Source organism: Coenobita brevimanus, chromosome 95 (genome assembly GCF_032717465.1).
Source record: "Coenobita brevimanus isolate Jiangsu-jjx chromosome 95, ASM3271746v2, whole genome shotgun sequence".
In the NCBI taxonomy this organism is placed as follows: Eukaryota; Metazoa; Arthropoda; class Malacostraca; order Decapoda; family Coenobitidae; genus Coenobita; species Coenobita brevimanus.
In genome coordinates this window covers 12,045,207-12,066,192 of record NC_137048.1, presented here as the reverse complement: position 1 = coordinate 12,066,192, position 20,986 = coordinate 12,045,207, and the positions used below count along the sequence as shown (strand labels likewise).

At 44.6% G+C, this 20,986-nt stretch overlaps 1 protein-coding gene across 1 annotated transcript; it reads left to right on the top strand.

The window, feature by feature from the left end:
- Window positions 1-1,224: 1,224 nt before the first annotated feature.
- On the top strand, window positions 1,225-20,233 carry LOC145413241 (uncharacterized). Its single transcript, XM_080282972.1, has 2 exons — window positions 1,225-2,452; window positions 20,106-20,233. The coding sequence occupies exons 1-2, from the start codon at window positions 1,225-1,227 to the stop codon at window positions 20,231-20,233; spliced, it is 1,356 nt and encodes a 451-aa protein (XP_080139098.1).
- The last annotated feature ends 753 nt before the right edge of the window (window positions 20,234-20,986 follow it).

Sequence of the window (20,986 nt, the reverse complement as noted above, 5' to 3'; positions counted from 1 at the left end):
GAGGTCTAGCTCGGGGGAACATTTTCCCTTTTCTAGATCGATAGATAGACACACTCCTGTCGTTGTTTCTTAATTTTGCATCGTCCCTTAAATACCTGGAAGTCATCACTATCATCATAGCTTGGTCTCATCCTTGACCACCCTTGTTTCTAAATTACCTGCCATGCCTAACACTTCTGCTGCCACTTACTCTGCCATACCAGCCTCACTTTCCCACTCATATAACCAGTCCTTTACATTAATGACCTCACTCTTTCTTCAAATTTCTTTACTAAGCTTATCTGCTGAAATGCAAATTATTATTATTTTCTTAAGGACTAGATACATGCAAAATGAGGGCTCACTGGGCAGTGTTTTTAAATTCATAGAGATTCTTGTCTAATGGCAGCTCTTGTTGCAGGTCCACAGCTGAAATTGACACTGCAAAGCACAGCTAAGCAATGTGGTCATCAGAGAGCCACCTGAGTAAAATATACATGGTAAAGTGTTGACATTATATAGGCACATGTTGTGTTGTCTCAGTACAGTACTGTACATCCTACATGAGGTGCCTCTTCCAAATATATGTGGCTTATATTCTCTCTTCATAATATCTTTCATTGTAAGAAGTGTGAATCACTGGATGAGTGGTAGGAGTTGATCCAGGATCATTTAGTTGTTGTGATATCCTTTGCATTTACTGCTGTACAACTGCTGCATAAACACCGGATAAGGACTGGTAAAATAAGGAACCCAGTGGTATTTTAGACTGCATTAATAGCTTAAAACTCTTCAGTGAACTGTTTATTTGAAAATATGGTTACATAGTACTGGCAAGTGCAGAAGCAGTTATTGTTCAGTAATAATGACCTTTGTATCAGCAGTATTGTTCAGTGGAGACTAGTTTGTGGCAGGAATTAAGAGAGTTTGGGGGAATCTTATGACAGGATGATGAAGGAAGAACCAGATGTAAAGATATATAGAGTCTGAGGTAGGTGACAAAATAGTGTAGGTGGCAAAAGATGAACCAGATGTAAATTTGAGTATGAGGTGGATGACAAAATAATGGAAGTGGTAAAGGAAGAACCAGGTCTAAAGTTACAGTGTGAAGTGCGTAACAGAATAATGGAGGTGGTAAAGGAAGAAACAGATGTAAAGTTAGAGTGTGAGGTGGGTGACAAAATAACGGAGATGGTAAAGGAAGAACCAGATTTAAAGCTAGAGTGTGAGGTGGATGACCAAATAATGGAAGTTGTAAAGGAAGAAACAGATGTAAAGTTAGAATGTGAGATGAGTGACAAAATGTTCCTCAGTGACAATGAGACTGTCCTGGATGCAGTGTCCTCAGCTGAAGTTAAGCATTTCAGATGTTTGGAGTGTGATAAAACATTTCCTTTTAAGAAAAGTCTTAAACGACATGCAGTTCTTCATTCAGGAGTGAAGAATTTTAAGTGTGATGAATGTGGTAAACAATTTGCACAGAAGGGTGGTCTTACTCAGCACCTATTAATTCATTCAGGAGCGAAGAATTTCAAGTGTGATGCATGTGGTAAACTATTTGCACGTAAGAGTACTCTCACCAAACACCTATTACTTCATTCAGGAGTGAAGAATTTCAAGTGTGATGAATGTGGTAAACTATTTGCACAGAAGCTTGGTCTCACCCGTCACCTATTAATTCATTCAGGAGTGAAGAATTTCAAGTGTGATGAATGTGGTAAACGATTTACACTGAAGGAAAATCTCATCAAACACCTATTAATTCATTCAGAAGTGAAGAATTTCAAGTGTGATGAATGTGGTAAACGATTTGCACAGAAGGTTGATCTCACCCATCACATATTAATTCATTCAGGAATGAAGAATTTCAAGTGCGATGAATGTGGTAAACTATTTGCACAGAAGGGTAGTCTCACCAAACACCTATTAATTCATTCAGGAGTGAAGAATTTCAAGTGTGATGAATGTGGTAAACGATTTACATTGAAGGAAACTCTCACCAAACATCTATTAATTCATTCAGGAGTGAAGAATTTCAAGTGTGATGAATGTGGTAAACGATTTACATTGAAGGAAACTCTCACCAAACACTTATTAATTCATTCAGGAGTGAAGAATTTCAAGTGTGATGAATGTGGTAAACTATTTGAACAGAAGGTTGATCTCACTCGTCACATATTAATTCATTCAAGAGTGAAGAAGTTCAAGTGTGACGAATGTGGTAAACTATTTGCGCATAAGAGCATTTTGACCAAACACCTATTAATTCATTCAGGAGTGAAGAAGTTCAAGTGTGATGAATGTGGTAAACTATTTGGACGGAATAGTGGTCTCACCAGACACCTATTAATTCATTCAGGAGTGAAGAATTTCAAGTGTGATGAATGTGGTAAACGATTTGCACGTAACAGTGATCTCACCAGACACCTATCAATTCATTCAGATGTGAAGAACATCATGTGTGATAAATGTGGTAAACAGTTTGGTCGGAGAAGCAGTCTCACCACACACGTATTAAATCACTGTGCAGGGAAGAGTTTCTAGTGTGCTTAATGTGGTAAACAGATGACTCAGTTGATGTCATCCAACACTGTTTAATTCATTAACCCTTTAACCGCGGGTGTCATTCCAGAATGACATTGAAAAAACTGGACCAAACCGCGGGTGTCATTCTGGAATGCTCGTGAATATTTTGAACACCGTGCGTTTTTTCTGTGCGCAAATTGTTTCACGCAAGAGTAGCTGTAGAGTTCTTTCACGCCAGTCCTCCCACACCTCCCTCCTCCCACCCCCCAGGGGCCCCCCCCACCCCTGCCCAGACACGCATCAGTCAGTATCTGTCCAGCTCTGTGCGTGACAATGGCGCTCCGTCCAGAGTCATCGTCGCTCGCTTCCTCCTCGGAAATTCCTAGTGCTAGTGTGCCTTCGACCTCTACACCGAAGAAGGAACTCCTGACGGCGAGGCAGAAGGGGTTGAGCACCCCAGAAATTAGGACAGAGCTGGATAAAACTGTAAGTACAACTATGGATTGTGGCAGTGAGAGTGATACACTTACCGCAAGTAGTGATGATTATGCACTTATTGCTGGGGAACCGTGTATGGTTGAACAATTGGGCAGTGACAGTGATGAAATTGAACATGTTGTCTCCCCCCCACCACCCATAACTTACTCTGGAAAAGGGAAGGTGCTCATGGGGAAAATGGGTGTAGCACGTAGGAAGGGAGTGTAGCGGAAAATTGCGTCTCCTACACCCGGCCCTAGCAAGCATTTCCCACCACTTTCCTGTTCCCCTAGCCCTATTGCCCTCACATCATCTTCATCTACTGCCGTGCCCTCTCAGTCAACATCATCTGAGGAATATGAATTCCCAGAGCCTGCACAGCGAGGGAAGGCAGGCCGTGCAGGCTGGCAGGCAGGGTAAGCAGGGCAGGCCGGGCTAGAACAAAGGGGATGCGTGGCAGCCGGAGGGCAAAGCGGTGTGATAAGTGGGGAAGAAAGGGAGGTCAGGTTTCACCACACACCAGGTCAGTAACCCACCCGCCTGCCCCCCGCCCAGCTCCCTCCCCCTCACCCCCCCCACTCACCCCTCCCACTCACCCCCCCCACTCACCCCCCCCCACTCACCCCCCCCACTCACCCCCCCCACTCACCACCCCCCACTCACCACCCCCCACTCACCCCCCACTCACCCCCCACTCACCCCCCCCACTCACCACCCCCCACTCACCACCCCCCACTCACCCCCCCCCACTCACCACCCCCCCACTCACCACCCCCCACTCACCACCCCCCACTCACCCTCCTCCCGCTCACCCTCCTCCCGCTCACCTCCTGCCTCACCCATTGCCTCCACCTCAACTCCTTCTCAGCGGGAAAAGAGTGCAATGCGACCTGACACTGCCACTGAACCACGCACCGGGAAAGTGGATGCATTTGTGTGGTCTGACGGTGCTGATTTTCAGCCACACAATCCGCCGTTTGACATGACAAACGCCGGAATACAGCCTGCCTTCCAATGCAACGAAGGAGATGACTTTGTGGACTACTTCCTGGCCTTCATGGATGACGAAATCGTGCAATTTTTCAGCGATGAGACCAATAGGTATGCAGCTCAGTGTGCAACAGAAGGGCTGGGACCTATTGGCTCACCAAAGCAAGTGTCGTGGTTGCCTGTAGGGATCAGAGAGCTGTATGTGTTCTTTGCTGTCATGTTCTTGATGCCCCATATCAAGAGACATGAGTTGGAGTACTGGTTGGTTGATGACATCACTTCAACCCCAACATTCGGCAAGTACATGTCATGAGATCGGTTCCGACAGCTGCTAGGATACCTGCATTTCGCTGACAATGAAAACCCGTCCCAAACTGACCCTTTGTGGAAAGTGAGGGATTTCCTCAACAGGATTAGGGATCGATTTATGCGATTTTTCCGTCCTGTGCAAAAAGTCGTCATAGATGAATCCCTGGTATTGTTCAGAGGACGTCTCAAATTCATGCAGTACATCCCCAGCAAACGCCACCGCTTTGGGATAAAGTTCATTGTGCTGTGTGACTGTGAGATGGGGTATATCCTTGATTTCGTTATCTACTCTGCAAGCACAATGGACGTGGACAGGAACGACCCCCTTGGCTTCTCTGGCTCCGTAGTAAAATTGCTGATGGAGAGGTATTTTGGTGGGAATCATGTGCTGTACATGGACAATTACTACACAGCACCGAAACTCGCCAAATACCTGGCTGAACACGGCATCGGCACTGTTGGCACTGTATGGAGCCACAGGAAAGAGTGGCCAAGTTTCCCTGAAGCATCATCCTCATCCAAGGGAGATGTGCACCTGAAGAAGTCAAACAAGCTTCTGGCGATCAGGTGGCACAACAAGAAGGTCATGAATATGCTCAGCACCATCCACAAGGGGGAATTGCAGAGAACTGGGAAGGTCAGCTGCAGGACGGGAGAGCCAATCATGAAGCCAGATGCCGTCATTGACTATAATATAAACATGAGACTTGTTGATAAGTTGGACATGATGATTGGCAAGATAGACTGTCTCAGGAGAAACACCCGATGGTACAGGAAGGCTTGCCTCCACATGCTCGATATGTGCATGCTCAACGCCTTCCTCCTGTACAAGACTCAAGTCGGGGACATAAGGCAACCATCCCTGAGACAGTTCTCCAAGACTGTCGAGCAGCAGCTGCTTGCAAGATTTGGTCAGGTAACAGCATTGGGCCCAAGGCGACACTGTGACACACAACCTGACCATCTTGAGTGCCGCAATTACATGAGCCGGCACCAGCTTGTGAAATTGCCTCTCACCGCAGGCGGCAGGTTGTCACAGGGCTGCTGCAGAGTGTGTCATAACACCACACGGAGGCCTCGGGCGAGAAAAATGAGCACACATCAGTGCCAGGATTGCCAAGTCGCTCTCTGTGTGACTCCGTGCTTTGCTGAGTACCACTGTCTGAGTAAATACTGACAGTGACAGTGATATACAGTGATGCGACAGTGACGTGCTTTACCAATAATTGTATAAGGGATAATGTAGTAATAAGGGATATTTTGCCTAGAAAACAATGTAAATATAGACCAGTATAATAAGTGATATGGTAATAAGAAAATCTGTGGCACTTCTGTGATTCTGTGATGCGACAGTGACGTGCCTTACCAGTAATTGTATAATATAGTAGTAAGAGATATTTTACCTAGAAAATTATGTAAATATGGCCAGTATATAAGTGATATGGTAACAGGAAAATCTGCGGCACTGCTGTGATTCTGTGATGCGACAGTGACGTGCTTTACCAATAATTGTATAATATAGTAATAAGAGATATTTTACCTAGAAAATTATGTAATATGGCCAGTATGTAAGTGATATGGTGATAAGAAAATCTGTGGCACTGCTGTGATTCTGTGATGCGACAGTGACGCAATGTAGTAATAAGTGCAGTGTAAATATAATTTATATTGCCCAGATTATATGTAAAATAGTAATAGAAGTTAGAAATAATGAAAACATCGCCGCTAACCAAACATCAGTGGGCGTGTGATACCGCAGTGACGTACGGGCAATTACAGTGCCTTTTACCTACCTCGGTGAACACAGAGTGGGTGTTTATCGTATGTGCAGTGTTCATATATGTTTATAGTACTATTATCAGAGAGTGGTTGGCATTTGGTACTGGTGTGTGGGGCGAAAAATAGTGATTTTACATCGCTCACTTCTAACGGCACTGCCCGTCCAGTGAAAGTCCACAGAGTCATGAAACCTACATCACTGCAAAGCTGAAGGTTAGTACTTTCTAATGGTACCTTATTTTTTGCTCTAGCTTTATTCTGTGCAGAGTTATTAAGGTTTAAAGGTTTGTTTACATTTGGCTGGAACCCCCGCGGGAGAGGCCAGTTGGGGCAAAACAATGCCCGCGGTTAAAGGGTTAAGGAGTGAAGAAATTCAAGTGTGATGAATGGGATAAATGGTTTTATAATAGGTTCTCTCCAGTATCAATTCAGGAGTGAAAAATTTTCAAATATCATGACTGGAAAACTGTACAGAAAAAAAAAAAAAAAGTTTTCATTCACTTGGCACCTGACAGTTCATTCGGGTGTGAAAACAATTATGTAGTTATGATAAATGTGGCCATGTGGAGAGAATGGAGAGTGAGAGACTGACAAGGAGAGTGTATGTGAGTGAGGTGGAGGGGGAGAGAGGGAGGGGGAGGCCGAGGATGAGGTGGAGGGACGGAGTGGAGAAGTATATGAGAGAGGGAGGTGTGTGCTGGGAGCAGGGCAGTGAAATGGCGGGGGACAGGGTGACATGGAGGCGATTTGTTTGTGGCCACCCTGTATGGGATTAAGGTGTCTGGCAATAGATAGATAGATAAATGTGACAAAGCTTGAAGAAGAAAAATCAGGCTTTAACCAGGCATTCCCCCCGTTTCCTTGCTCGCTGTTGTTGTGGGGGGGCTTCAGAGACGTCGATTGGGTCTTGACGAGTGGCAGAGCTATGGTGGGGTCTCTACTCTGCCCTCTCCCTTCTCCTTGGGTCCCTGTCACTGCCTCAACTTATTTTGCAATGCTCTTTTTCCTATTGCTTCTTCCTTCCTTTTCCCCTATCATCATCAAATAGTGGAGGCCTTTAGTGATGATACTAGTCTCCGCCCCTTTGTCATTTTGGGCGAGACTGCTTCCTCCCCACGTGTTTGCCATGCGTGGCGACCCGTATATTGCTTGCACCCCTCTGTCTGGGAGTTGAGTCCACCATGGGGTAGGGTGCAGTTCCCTGCCGTGGGCAACACGCTCCTTTAGTAGGTGGGTTGGCATAAGACGGGCAGCCCAGTGTGGACCCGCCAGGCAAATCAGCTCTCCATGTTTTGGCTCAGTCAACCTTGGCTAGGGTTAAGCAGGCCCTGTTTGGTGGGCACCACATTGGCCTGTAGCTGCCACTCCATACCAAACCGTGTCCGCGTATACCACTCCCGCTATCCCTGGGGCTGTTGGGTGAGTTGGAGCCAACATCAGCCTCCCCTTGTTGGGCTGCATGGTGGGTGGGGGGTGGAGTGGTGAAGTCTACCAGTTTACATTATATGGATACAATTACTTCTTCTCACCTGATTATGTTGATGACCCAGGACTCCCCTTTGACTGTGGCCTCAACTTCTTCCCCTTCCCCTACACGATTGGTTACATTAAACACCTCGTCCTCCCCACCTACTGTGTCTTCCACTCCTCCAGCTTCTGCTCTGTCTACTTCAGTCAGTCCTTCTACTATTGTCACACTCCATCCTTACCTTCCTCCATCACCTCCTGTCTCTAATCCTTCTATGTCCTCTGTCTCCCTCTCCCAACCTCATCCTTCTTCCTATGTACCTGCCTCGTCCCTCACCTCCTCAATTTTCGGTTCACAGACATGGTCAAAATTTTTCAGTGTCCATGATATGACCAACGACCTTTCACTCCATCTCTCTCTACTTTGACAAGTAGGCAGGGATGTCGCCTTCTCGGCCCATCCGAATGGTTCCCTTCTCCTTGTCGTTCACAGTACTGCCCAAGCCGAGAAAGTGACATCCCTGGTCAGCAATGCAGGACAACCCATCTTTGTGTCCTTAGGCATCCACCTCAATTTTGCCACTGGCACCGTCCGTTTACCATCTTCGATGTCCTTCAGCCAGAGGGCTTTCACAGATTGCTCTAATGACATTGAGCTAATCCTTTCAGAACAGCTTCATCCAATACGTTCAGTCCATTGTTATACAATTCCTCCTCGTGGACGACGCCAAGAGCCTGCTAATATCGTAAAAATAGTTTTTGCCTTTAGCGATCTGCCCACCAGAGTCATCATTGGAGGCACTGTTCTCCAAGTATGTGAGTATATTCCATCTTCTTGCCAGTGCACATCTTGTTGGCTCTTCGGCCATCCAGCCAAATACTGCCAGTCATCTGCAATCTGTGCCAGCTGTGCACTGGCCAGTCATACCACCTCAGAATGCATTTCCACTTTCCGATGCTGCCCTAACTGTCAGAGTAGCCATTCTGCCACCTACCAACAATGTCCCGTATACCTCTTTGAAGTAGAAGTGTCCAGCATCTGCTGGAAAACTGGCCTCTCCCTTCATGAGGCTCGTTGCAGAGTTCGCGGCCTCGGTCACCATCCTAACGTTACCTATGCACATGTAGCTCGTTCTCCTCCCGTAGTAACTTCTAGTACCAGAACTGGTTTTTCTTCCCCTTCTGCACCTGTCTCTGTATCTGCTGCCCCTTCTTCCTCTCCTCCCACCTCTCGTCTTCCCACCTCTCGCTCTGTCCCTACCCTTGTGACTGTTGGCTCCTCTTCCCTTCCTCCTAGTACTCCTATTTCCACCTCTCCCTCCTCTCTACCTAACCCCCCCTCTACCTGAGTCCTCCCCTTACAGACTCCTCTTGATCCTGTCTCTATTTCTTTCTCTATTTTTTATTCCTTTATCCCTACCACCTCTCCATCCCCTTCCTTACCTGTTCCCTCTCCTTGTCCATTCCCCCATTCCCAACCTCATCTCTCCTCTCACTCCTCCAGTTCTGTTTCTCATACTGGCCGTTTGGCGCCTCTGGCCCAACGTCCTGTCCGATCCCCATCCTTCTCTAGTGGTAAGCACAGGCTACCTATTGCGTTGGACTGTAAATCTCTCTTGCCTATCCTCCTACTTCTTCGGTTCGTAAAGTTCGCGCGACGAATACCTGCCCCTCTTGATCGATACACTCTACCGCGTCGAAGTCCACATCTCAGCAGTCTCCTCAGTCATGTCCCTGGACTGCCTCACCACCGGCTGATTGTAACACAAAGCCCTCTGGCAATGACGACAGTGAAACCATCCCCAAGATTATGTATTACATTTTAACTTCTACGCCATATTCAGTAGACAGTGCTGTACCCTCTCTGTTGAAGTTCATCCTGTACTGCCTGATCTCCCTCCTACTCCTCTCCCTCCTTCATTTCCCCCTCCTTCACCTTCTCTCCCCTCCTCCTTTCTGCCCCCCTCCTTTTCCAGTTCTTCCAATACTCCTTCCCCTCTATCTCTCCCCATGCCTTCTGGCTATGGTGGCCGTCCTGCTTGTCCACCACTTCCACCTTCTGCCCCTCTTTGTACTATCGTAATGACTCGGTAATATATGTTACTATTCTGTATTATATTTTAGTTAAGGATGGAAGTTTGGAGGGTAAGGTGCTTGAAAGGGTACAGCAGGGAAGAAAGGTTGCTGGTTCCATGAAAGCGGTGATAAGAAACAGGGAAGTGAGCATGGAAGTGAAAAAGTTATTATATGACAGTATTGTGATACCAACTCTAACGTATGGAAGTGAAGCTTGGACCTTGTTGGAGGGGCATAAGTCAAGAGTGAGAGCAGTGGAAATGAGTTATTTGAGAGGAGCATGTGGAGTTACATGGAGAGATAGACTGACAAATGAGGAAGTGGAGCATTGTGGTGTGGATGTGGATGTGATAGGAAGTGTTAGGAGAAACACACTGAGGTGGTTTGGCCATGTGGAGAGGATGGAGAGTGAGAGACTAATGAGGAGAGTGTATGTAAGTGAGGTGGAGGGTGAGAGAGGGAGGGGAAGGCCAAGGATGAGATGGAGGGATGAAGTGGAGAGATACAGTAGAACCTCTCTGATTCGGACTATAAGGGGGGAAGGGTTGTCCGAATTAGCATTGTCCGGACCATCAGGGTAATCTCCAGTTCATACCAAAAACTGTCTACATATGGTATGTTTGTTAGTTATTAACATATGTGGCATATGTCAACCGTACGTAACTGCAAAAGATGAAAAGATACTAAAATAACCAAACTAATCATGTATGATAGTTTTGTATTGCATAATTTACAGGTAAGGCCATGACAAGAAACTAGCCTACATTTTAAATTGTACTAAGTGACTAAGGCCCGTGTAGGCAAAAAAATAAATAAATTAACTATCTATCTATCTATCTATTGCCAGACGCCATAATCCCGTAAGGGGTGGCCACTTGACTTTGAGTTACCTATTTTACAGGGAGGGGCATTAACCCTCCACCAACCCACTTGTTGACATGTAGGGAGCACGTATGGGTTGGTTATATGGTAACCACCCAGCGTTGTAAATGGTTTCTTGGCTCACAGGAAACCATTTGGCTTGTCACTCAATGTAAAGCCACCTGCGAAGGAAAGAAAAGCAATAAGAAGTGACAGGAAAGATGGGAGAAATAGGAAGAGAGGAGGACAGACAGAAAAATAATGATAAAGGCTAAGGAAGAGGTAGGTGGCACTACATCAAGTGAGTGGATGATGGTCGCCACCACCTAATTAACTAATATTTGGAATAAAAATAAAACTTATGTAGGCAAAAAATACATTGTCATCTTTGGCATATTGATAACGCCCATATGGGCAAGAAGCTAATGTTTGTTGTACAAGTAAAGCACATTTAAGTACAAAAAATAACCTACAGTAATCACTAAATACTGCAGAATATTCTGACCCATTTTTGTGTAAGCAAACTCCTCCTTTTAACATCTTTATTCACTGCAGAAGCTACACTTGCATTAAGGGGTGTGGTAAGGAGGATTAACTTTTGAAATACAGCGTAAAAATATAAATGGTTGGTGAACTAGTTGATGGAACGAATGCTAGCGTGTGTTTAAACAGGCGCCCATGTTGCAACCTAGCGTGATCCGAGACTAAATGAATGACGATCGCTTTCCGCGCCGATACTGAAAATGACTTTAGAATTACTTTCAACATATTTTTGGAGCTTATTATTTTTAAATTTTTTCCGAATTAACAGAAGACCGGATCAAAGGGGTCGGTCCGGACCAAAGAGGTTCTACTGTACATGAGAGAGGGGGGTGTGGATTGGGAGCAGGGTAGTGGAATGGTGGGGGACAGGGCAATATGGAGGCGATTTGTTTGTGGCCACCCCCTAAGGGATTAAGGCGTCTGGCAATAGATAGGTTGATAGATAGTAATATATTTTACTTCCTGTGTATTTATATTTTACTTCCTGTGTATGATATTTTATCTTTAGTATTAATTTCTTTTTATCTTTCCTAGACTCAATTTTTCTATTAGGTTTTAGTTTTATTTGGTGTTTTAAGGTTTTAGTATGTACAGTAGTGCACCAACTTTCGCTACAGCAGGATTCGCAGAATCCACTTTCGCGGCATGCACCAAATATTCCCTAACTTCCACTTTCGCTTGAAAAAAATCGATTTTCTCACACAAATTTTGGGTATGGGACAATATTTTGAAGTTTGAATTTCCTGCACCGCCCGCCCGCAACCCACCGCCATCTTGAATGACGTCATGTCAACACTCTGTCCACCCATTCCCGCCATTGTGTACGAGCGTGCTAGCTCCATTGTGTTGGATTCTCACGGTTCAATGGCCTCTACTATACCTGGTAGTGTGGGGAAAGGGCCTGGTGGTGTGGGGGGAGGGCCGGTAGGCAGTGGTGGTGATAAAAAGTGGCCGGGACATTCAAAGTCGGGAGGAAAGACCAAGGCTAAAAGAGAGGCAGCAAGAGGTGGCGCCAATACGTCTGGCGTGGCTAAATAAGCCCGCCACGCGCCTCGGATACTTACCCCCAACATCCATTAAACACCTCAACCTGGTCTCTGTGGTATGTTTCTCCTCATATAATGTGTACTGTACAGTTTTTATTGTTTGTATCTCACAATGCAATGTACAATAGTGATTTGATGTACTGTATTGCAAGTGAAAATGAAAATCTGATGTTACTTTAGGATAACCGGGAACCAATTAGCTTTTTTGCCATAAAGACAATGCCCCAACTTTCGCTAATTCCACTTTCGCGCATTATTTTTGGACCCAATTAGGCGCAAAAATTGGTGCCCCACTGTATTCTATTTTACAATGGAGCATACGCAGTTTTACGGCCCATCACAATGACCTTCTCTGTCTTTCAGTTCACTGTCTGTCCTTAGTCTGTTTACAAGAACCCCGATTGTCTTCCCCTATGGTACCTATACCCGGCTATTGTTTCTTGTTCTTACCTGCTTCTCTTTCTGTTTCAGCTATCCTAGTCCACCATACAGTTCCTCTTGAATGTCTGTCCATTAACGCCACTGTTCCATGTCACTTTATTTGTGTTTTTCTCAGATGTTGGATTACAGTGGTTTCTATTATTTCTCTCCCTCCCAGCCTATTGATTTCTTTGCCTTATCTCTTTTATTATCCCAGTTACCCAACCCAATTTTATTGGGAGGTTTTAACAGTCGTCATGCATTATGGGGCGATGCAATTACTAATTCGCGTGGCCTCCACCTTGAGTCTTTTATTTTTAATAATGGTATATCCTTGTTGAATACAGGAACTTCGATGCATTTTGATGCTAAAACTCATACGTTCTTCTGTTTGGATCTCTCCTTGTGCTCCCCTTCTCTTTAGATTTCCATTGGTCTGTTCTTTCGGACGTTGTATATAGTGATCACTTTCCTATCAAACTTACTCTTACTACATATAGTCCGGTAATTAGACCCCCTCGATGGAGTTTTCCGAAAGCTGACTGGCCATCATTTACTTCTTTAACTGTTCCTTCTATAACCCCTTCTTCCTTCTCTACTGTTTTAGATATGCTCACTGATTTTACTGTGTGAGTTCTGAGTGCAGCTTTGACTGCGATTCCTAGGTCGTCTTGTCCTTTTACTTTGAAGTGTGTGCCTTGGTGGGATTCAGATTGTACTGTGGCACTCCATGTTAAACGTTAATGTTGGAAGAGTTACCTATGCAAATGCAACACCTCGGATGAACAGAGTGCATTTCTACTGTTTAAAAAGGTCCACGCTCTTCTTTGTATGATTGTTAAATGGGCTAAACGCCGTAGCTGGAGATTATAAGTTTCCATCATTACTTCCAATACACCCATTGCTTTGCTTTCGTTTGGAAATGTATATGCAAAATAACTGGTAAACATCTTCCCATGCCTTCCCCTGTCCTCCACTTGGATGGGGAGTCAATTGCAGATGTTCATCTGGTTGTTAATGGCTTTTTCTTCATTTTAGTAATGTTAGTAGTGGCTCTCATCTCTCACCTGAATTCCATGCCATTGAAGCTGCTACTGAATGTACGCCTGTTGTCTTCAAGCTGTCGTTTAGTCAGTCATATAATGCTCAATTCACGCTCCATGGATTGTCCTTTGCCCTTCGTCATTGTAAGAACACTTAGGAGGGTCCTGATGGCATACACCATAATATGCTCCGTCACCTTTCCCCCCAGGCCTTGGCCTTATTATTAGCTATTTATAATCATATCTGGACAAAGTTGTTTTTCCTCCCTCTTTTCATAATGCTGTCATTCTCCCATTTCTTAAACTGGGAAAGCAAGGCCATGCCCCTCAAGATTATCGCCCCATTGCTCTTACTAGCTGTCTTTGCAAATTGTTTGAGCGTATGATAAATCATCGTCTTATGTGGCTCCTGGAATCCAAGCACCTTTTGTCCTCTTCACAGTTTGGTTTTCAAAAAGCTCGCGGCACCTTAACTTCCCTCCTAAATCTAGAGACTTATATCCGTTCAGCCTTTGCCATTCGGCAATCTGTTGTTGCAGTGTTCTTTGACCTTGAGAAGGCTTATGACACAGCCTGGCGCTACCATATTTTACACACAGTTCGTTCTTGTGATATTGATGGTAACCTTGGTGATTTCTTAAAGAATTTTCTATCTGCTCTTTTTTTTAGAGTTTGTGTTCAGCATACTTATTCAGATCCTTTCCCACAATATGAAGGTGTTCCCCAAGGCAGTGGTCTTAGCACTCCTCTTTTTTTTTTTTTGCCAATTAATGAGCTCTTTTTCTTGTCTTCCAGTTGGTGTTCGCTCTTCTTTATATATTGATGATTTTGCAATATGTGCTTCAGATTGTGATATCTCTGCCCTTGGTGATTTTATGCAATGTGCGGTTTCTGCTGCCTCAGAATGGGCTACTTCTAATGGCTTTTGGTTCTCTCCTGTTAAGTCTCATGCTATTACTTTTACTCATTCTCATCTTATTTCTCAACTACCTGTACCTCTTTTTCTCTATGGCTCTCCTCTTCCATACAAAACCTCCACTTCCTTTTGTGGCCTTCTTTCTGACTCCCGTCTTACTTGGAAGGATTATATTGTCTCCTTGAAAATCTCAGCCTTGCAATGCCTCCGTCTCTTACAAACGTTGTCTTACGTGTCGTGGGTGCTGATCGGACTACTCTCCTTCGTCTCTGTATTGTTCTCGTTCTCTCCAAACTTGACTATGCTTGCCAAGTTTATTCTTCTGCTTCAGACACTGTCCTCCAACAACTTGATTCTGTGCATCATCACGATTTGCTTCTGGCTCTTGGAGCTTTTAAGCCCTCCCCAGTTGAGAGTCTTTATGCTGAATCAGGAGTTCCATCACTCTTTTGCTGTCATGCTCTACATTCTCTTTGTGCCTATGCTAAGTTGCACTGTTTTCCTCATACCCCTTCTCTACTTCCTCCTAGTCCTGACTTAGACATGTTTTCCACTCTTAGGACCAAGCCACCTTTTGCAGTTCGAACTCATACTCTCTTCTCACTCTCCTTCCTTACTGTAAGTAATGTTTTCTCTTTCCACACATGTCTTTTCCCTCTGTGGCTACTTCCACGACCTCATGTTTGACCTTCCATTTTCCCTTATTCCAGGTCCAATTCTTCTTCATTCATTCTCCGTTCCCAGTTTTCTGACCATCTCTCCCACCATTCCTCTGCAGTACCTGTATACACTGATGGTTCAAAAACCCCTGCAGGTGTTGGATTGGGATTCTCTTTCCTAACACCTTTTATCATTTTAGCCTTCCTACTTATGCAAGTGTTCTAACAGCGGAGTTATATGCCCTCTTGTTTGCATTGCAGTATATTTGTCGTGCCTCCTCACCCTCATTTGTGATATTCTCTGATTCATATAGTGCTCTGTCCCTTCTTCAGTCACCCTCTACTTCTTACCCTGTAGTCCTTTGTATCTTGGAATGGTTGTTGCGTATCTCCTCTCGTCGTAAAACAGTCCAGTTTTGTTGGGTCCCAGGACATGTGGGCATCATGGACAGTGAACGTGCCGATCAGTTGGCATGCATGGCTGTTACCAGGGATGTCTCTCCTTCCTTCCTCATTCCAGTCTCTGACTTTCTTCCTGCCCTATCTTCCTTCCTTCAACACCGGCGGCAGTCTTGTTGGGACTCTGTCACTAATAGTAAACTACGTGCTGTTAAACCCTTTATTTCCCCCTGGTTGACCCTTGCCACCGTAATAGGAGGTGGGAGACTGCTTTAGTTCATCTTAGAATTGGTCATACTAGACTTACCCACTTGTATTTGATGTCTGGTGGTCACCCTCCCCTTTGTACTCGTTGCAATACCATTCTTTCTGTGCGGCATATATTCCTTGATTGTCCTCTTTACACTCTACAGTGACGTATTTCATTTCCTTTTTGTCTCACCTCCAACGTCCTTCCCTTCTTGCAGACTTTCTCCAAGAATCACTGTATTTTTCCTTCTATAATATCATGTCCTTCCTTACCTCTGTTGGTCTTTTCAGCATGTAATTCCGTTCCTTACTTCAGTAGCCCCATTTGTGATATGATACACTTCTCCCATTGACCCGTTGCTTTCACGACGCCATGTCTGTGCTCCCGGCCCACCCAGCGTACATGCCTTGTTGCCGGTGATCTGGCTTTGCGCTGGATTTTGGCACTAGGTTCTTATTGTTCTTCTTCTTTAACCAGGCATGGTGCCATTCACTAACAAGTGAGGGAGAAGACATGTTTTATCTCTTAGGCAGGTTTGAGAGTGTAATGGAAAATTTTAAAAAGTGGGTTGCAGGAAAAAAAAAAAAATTGAGTGCTTTGGTCTATAGTGCCCCTTTAGCTACTGTTGGCAGGCCACCCCTCATGCATCGTGTCATGTGATCTACTGAGCCAAGACATTATTAACCATGAGTGATAAAATAATGTGAAACTCTAGATACAGTAACCCCTTAATATACTGAACCCTTTCCATGAATTTCAGTTTTAACGACCACCTTGAGTTGGCCGAACATTATGTTCTTTTAATAAACTTTGGTAAAAGAATGGACGTGCAGGAAGTACTCACCAGGGTTGGGTTCCCCCCCCCCCCCACACTGTGTGTGTGTATTAAAAACATGTTTAATGTCCATGCAGCTGTTCTGTACTATTTGCATTGCTATACTTTATTATGTAATACAGTAGTTTGGTGTAATGTAACAGTTAATGTACAGTGAGTTTACCCATGCTTTCGCTGTAAATACTGATTAACCAGTGTTCGTTTCGTTTCGTTTTTAAAGGCTCCAACATGCTTGCATGTGTCGGCCTTGGTCACCTAATGGCGGCTCTCCATGCTGCACGATCCATTGCAGCCTCCCTGTTCAGTCCCTTAACCCTAAGGTCACACTTAATGACCTCGTCCCATGTCTTTCTCGGTCTACCCCTCATAGCCCCACCCCCAATATTAACACTTCTCACCTTCCTCACCCAATTATCATCCCCCATCCTCTCCACATGTCCAAACCACCTCAATCTACCTCTCCTCATCACAACACCAATACACTCCAGTCCCATCCTACCTCTCAACTCTTCCATTGTAAACCCAGCCCCTCCAGGCCTTGGACACAGGGACGCACTGCACATCCACCTAATCATTGTCATTTCTGTACGTCTGAGCCGGCGAATGTCTTCCTCCTTCACTGCCCAGGTCTCACTGCCATACAGCATTACACTCCTAACACATGCTGCATACAAAGACCCCTTAGCACGTAGGGAGAGCCCTCTCAATGTCAGGAGAGGCAAGAGCTCCCTAAACTTCTTCCAACCACTTCTCACCCTAGCCACAGAGCTAGCTCCAGCTCCACCTCCAGCACACAACATGTCTCCCAAATAACAAAACTCTTCCACACACTCAAGAGATTCACCAGCAAGTTCAATCCTTTCACGTCTGACGATCTCCACCTGCTCACCCCGGCACGCCGTACACATAAAATCAGCATTATCTCGCAGTCTACCTCTGATACCACTACATCTCTTATGCACCCACTTATCACACACACCGCATAAGATGGAATTACTTCCCACGCCCTTGTGGCAAACTGCACATGGCCACTCTCCCTCGTCTTTGACAGTACCGCCACCAACCCTAGATATCACTTTTGTTTTATCTGCATTTACCCTTAAACCCTTTTGCCCCATACCATCTCTCCACTTCCTAAACCTTTCCTCCGCCTCCCTTTCATTCTCTGCAATCAACACCAAATCATCAGCATACAACAACTCCCACGGGAGTCCGTTTCTAAAGTCACGTGAAAGGGCTTCAAGTACCATGATAAACAACATGGGACTCAAGACTGACCCCTGATGCACACCAACATTCACGGAAAACTCATCACTCAAATTTCCATTCACTCTTACCTGGGTGTGAGCACCCACATACATGGCCATAACCACCCTAACCAGCCACTCCTCCAAGCCAAGCTTTCTCATTGCCCACTTCACCACCTCTCTAGGGACTCTGTCAAAGGCCTTTTCCAAATCAACAAAAACAAAATAAAGATCCCTTCTCCTACCAATATATTTTTCCTGAAGCTGTCGAACAATGAATATGGCATCAGTGGTCCCCCTACCTGGCATAAACCCAAATTGCATCTTATCAATATTCACTCTTTCTCTAATCATACCTTCTAAAACTCTCTCCATTACCTTCATTATCTGATCTAAAAGCTTTATACCTCTATAATTTCCTCTTTCCAGGGCATCACCCTTCCCTTTATACACATTTACAATTACACTCTTCAGCCAATCATCTGGGACAACACACTCATAAATAATCCTATTTATCAGGTCAGTGACTAAACTCACCCCTATATCGCCTGAGGCCTTTAACATTTCGGCAGTCAACCCAGACACACCTGCTGCCTTCCCCACCCTCATCCTGCCTATTGCCTCACTCACAGTAGCAGTATCAATCAAAGGCCAAGGGCCAGACACTGGATCTGCTGGCTCCAAACCTTCCCTGTCCCAGTCAAACTCCTCATTCAACAACCGGTTATAATGCTCTCTCCATGCATCTTTAATATCCTCACTGTTCACCACTACCCTTCCTTCATCATTCTTCACACACTGCTCACCTATGATATCCCGATTATCCCTCTTCACCTGACCTGCCACCCTAAATATATTTTTCCTTTCCCCATGATTTAGGTTATCAAGTAAATTGTCTCTGTGACTCAGACTTTGCCCTGTATACCTCTCTCCTAGCCCTACGCTTGGCAGCCAAATATTCCTCTTTGCTACCACCCTTCTTCCATTCCCGGAAAAGCCTTCTTTTCTCCTTAATTGCAGCTTCTACACCCTCATCCCACCACCAAGTTACTTTATGTCTTGGTGGTCCTCTTGTCCAGCCGCATGTTACATCAGTAACTCTCAAGAAATTGTTCTTGAGGGCTCTGTACTGTTCATTAACGCCTCTGTCTACAGCTCCCTGTTCAGCCACCACTCTCCTCAACTCGCTATAGAAGGCATCCCTTACTACTTGGTTTTTCAGCTTCCATATTTTCCTCCTAGGTACATAAGTCCTCTTTTTCATCACTTGTTCTTTAAGCACCATATCACAAATCAATAGTTTGTGCTGCTGCACACACTCCTCACTTCCTAAAACTTTAACATCCCTCACTAACCTTCTATCGGCCCTCCTAACCAGAAAATAATCTATCTGACTGCTATTTCCCCCAGACTCATACGTAATTAACCTACTGTCTCTTTTCCTAAAATATGTGTTGCACACAATCATGCCCGTTGCCTCCCCAAACTCGAGTATCCTTTCCCCTTCTGCATTCCTTAGACCATATGCACATCCCCCATGCACTCCTTCATAACCTTGTGCTGCTTCACCTACATGACCATTTAAGTCCCCTCCCAAAATCACTATCTCATCATCCCGCATACCACCCACTACACGTATTAAATCATCCCAAAATCTATCTTTCTCTGATTCATCCAATCCTGCCTGTGGAGCATATGCCGATATAATCACAGCTATCTTTCTTCCCAACAGAATTTTAACTACCAATATCCTATCGCTTACTCTCAAAACATTCATAACATATTCCACCCATTTCTCCTCAACCATCACACCAACACCTCCATATCCGTCTGTCACCCCCTGCCAAAACAACTTATAGCAACAGTCCTTCCCAACAATCTTTCTGGCTGATCCACCCCTGTACCGGACTTCCTGCAAACACGCAGTAGTGTAAAGGCAGTGTACAGTATAGTGCAGGATTGTGGTTGTTATCAGTGACTATCTGTGCCAGTTTGGAATGCAATTTATGTTTAATGTACATGCAGGTGTTTTGTACTGTTTGCTGTGCTATTCTCTGGTACGTAGTATTTACTGTAATGTAACAGGTAATGTACAGTATCAGTTTCTTTTACCTACACTTTCCATGTAAATACTGAGTGACAAATGAACATAGATTTATCCAAGGCCTACTTCCAGTTTTTATTTGCAGTGCAGTTACTTCCTGAAAGGTAAGAATAAATATGTCAGTTAGTAAATAGAGCATTTATTGAGAAAAAGAGCCATTTAGACTAGGGATGTATCAGATATCCGCATCCGCATCCATTTCGACATCCGCGTCCGCATCCGAACTTATGTAAAAATATACATCCGCGTCCGCATCCGCATTGGCATTTTAATAAACATCTGCATCCGCATCCGCATCCGCATTTGAATGAGACACAAAGTGGATGTGGTGGATATACTAAATACAATGCCTTTATTGTAAACAAAAACATTAGTGTTTTTCCGTGATACGACTTGTTTGCTGTGTTTACTGTTTACCCTGGTAGGCGGTCATAATTTTGTAGTTATCCTATAGTGCTTTGGTCTGCACAAGACCAAAGTGCTGTGACTAACTCCACCAAGTCGATAAGAGTCATAAGGTTAATACGCTAACCTTGGTACTTTGTAGTGTCTAACAGGGTTAATGGGAGTCAAAATGCATTTATATTGGTGTGTATGGCTGTGTGCGTGTGTGTGTTACGGAGACTATGGCTAGGGAAGTGTCACAGTAAGTTAAAGAAAGGTGCTGAAGGTACCAATGTCTGAAAACACTGTATTTTTTGCAGTAGCTGAGTTCATTATGAATATTTTAAAAGAAGGAAAAAATCAGTTCCCAAGGCCGGGATAAGGGATAGGCAGCTGTCTCCAAAGGCCAAGCTTTAGTTAAATGATTATGCAACAATATATCCTGAAAACATCCGTATCTGCATCAGCATCCGCGAGGATGTCATAATTTCACATCCACATCAGCATCCGCATCCGCATCCGCATCCGCAGTTTTTAGAAATGACATCCGCATCCGCAAGATACAGAAACATGATATCCGCATTCACATCCACATCTGCGAATGTTTAAATTCTGACATCCGATACATCCCCAATTTAGATCTACGAGTACCTGTATCTTATTGTGTACGAGTATA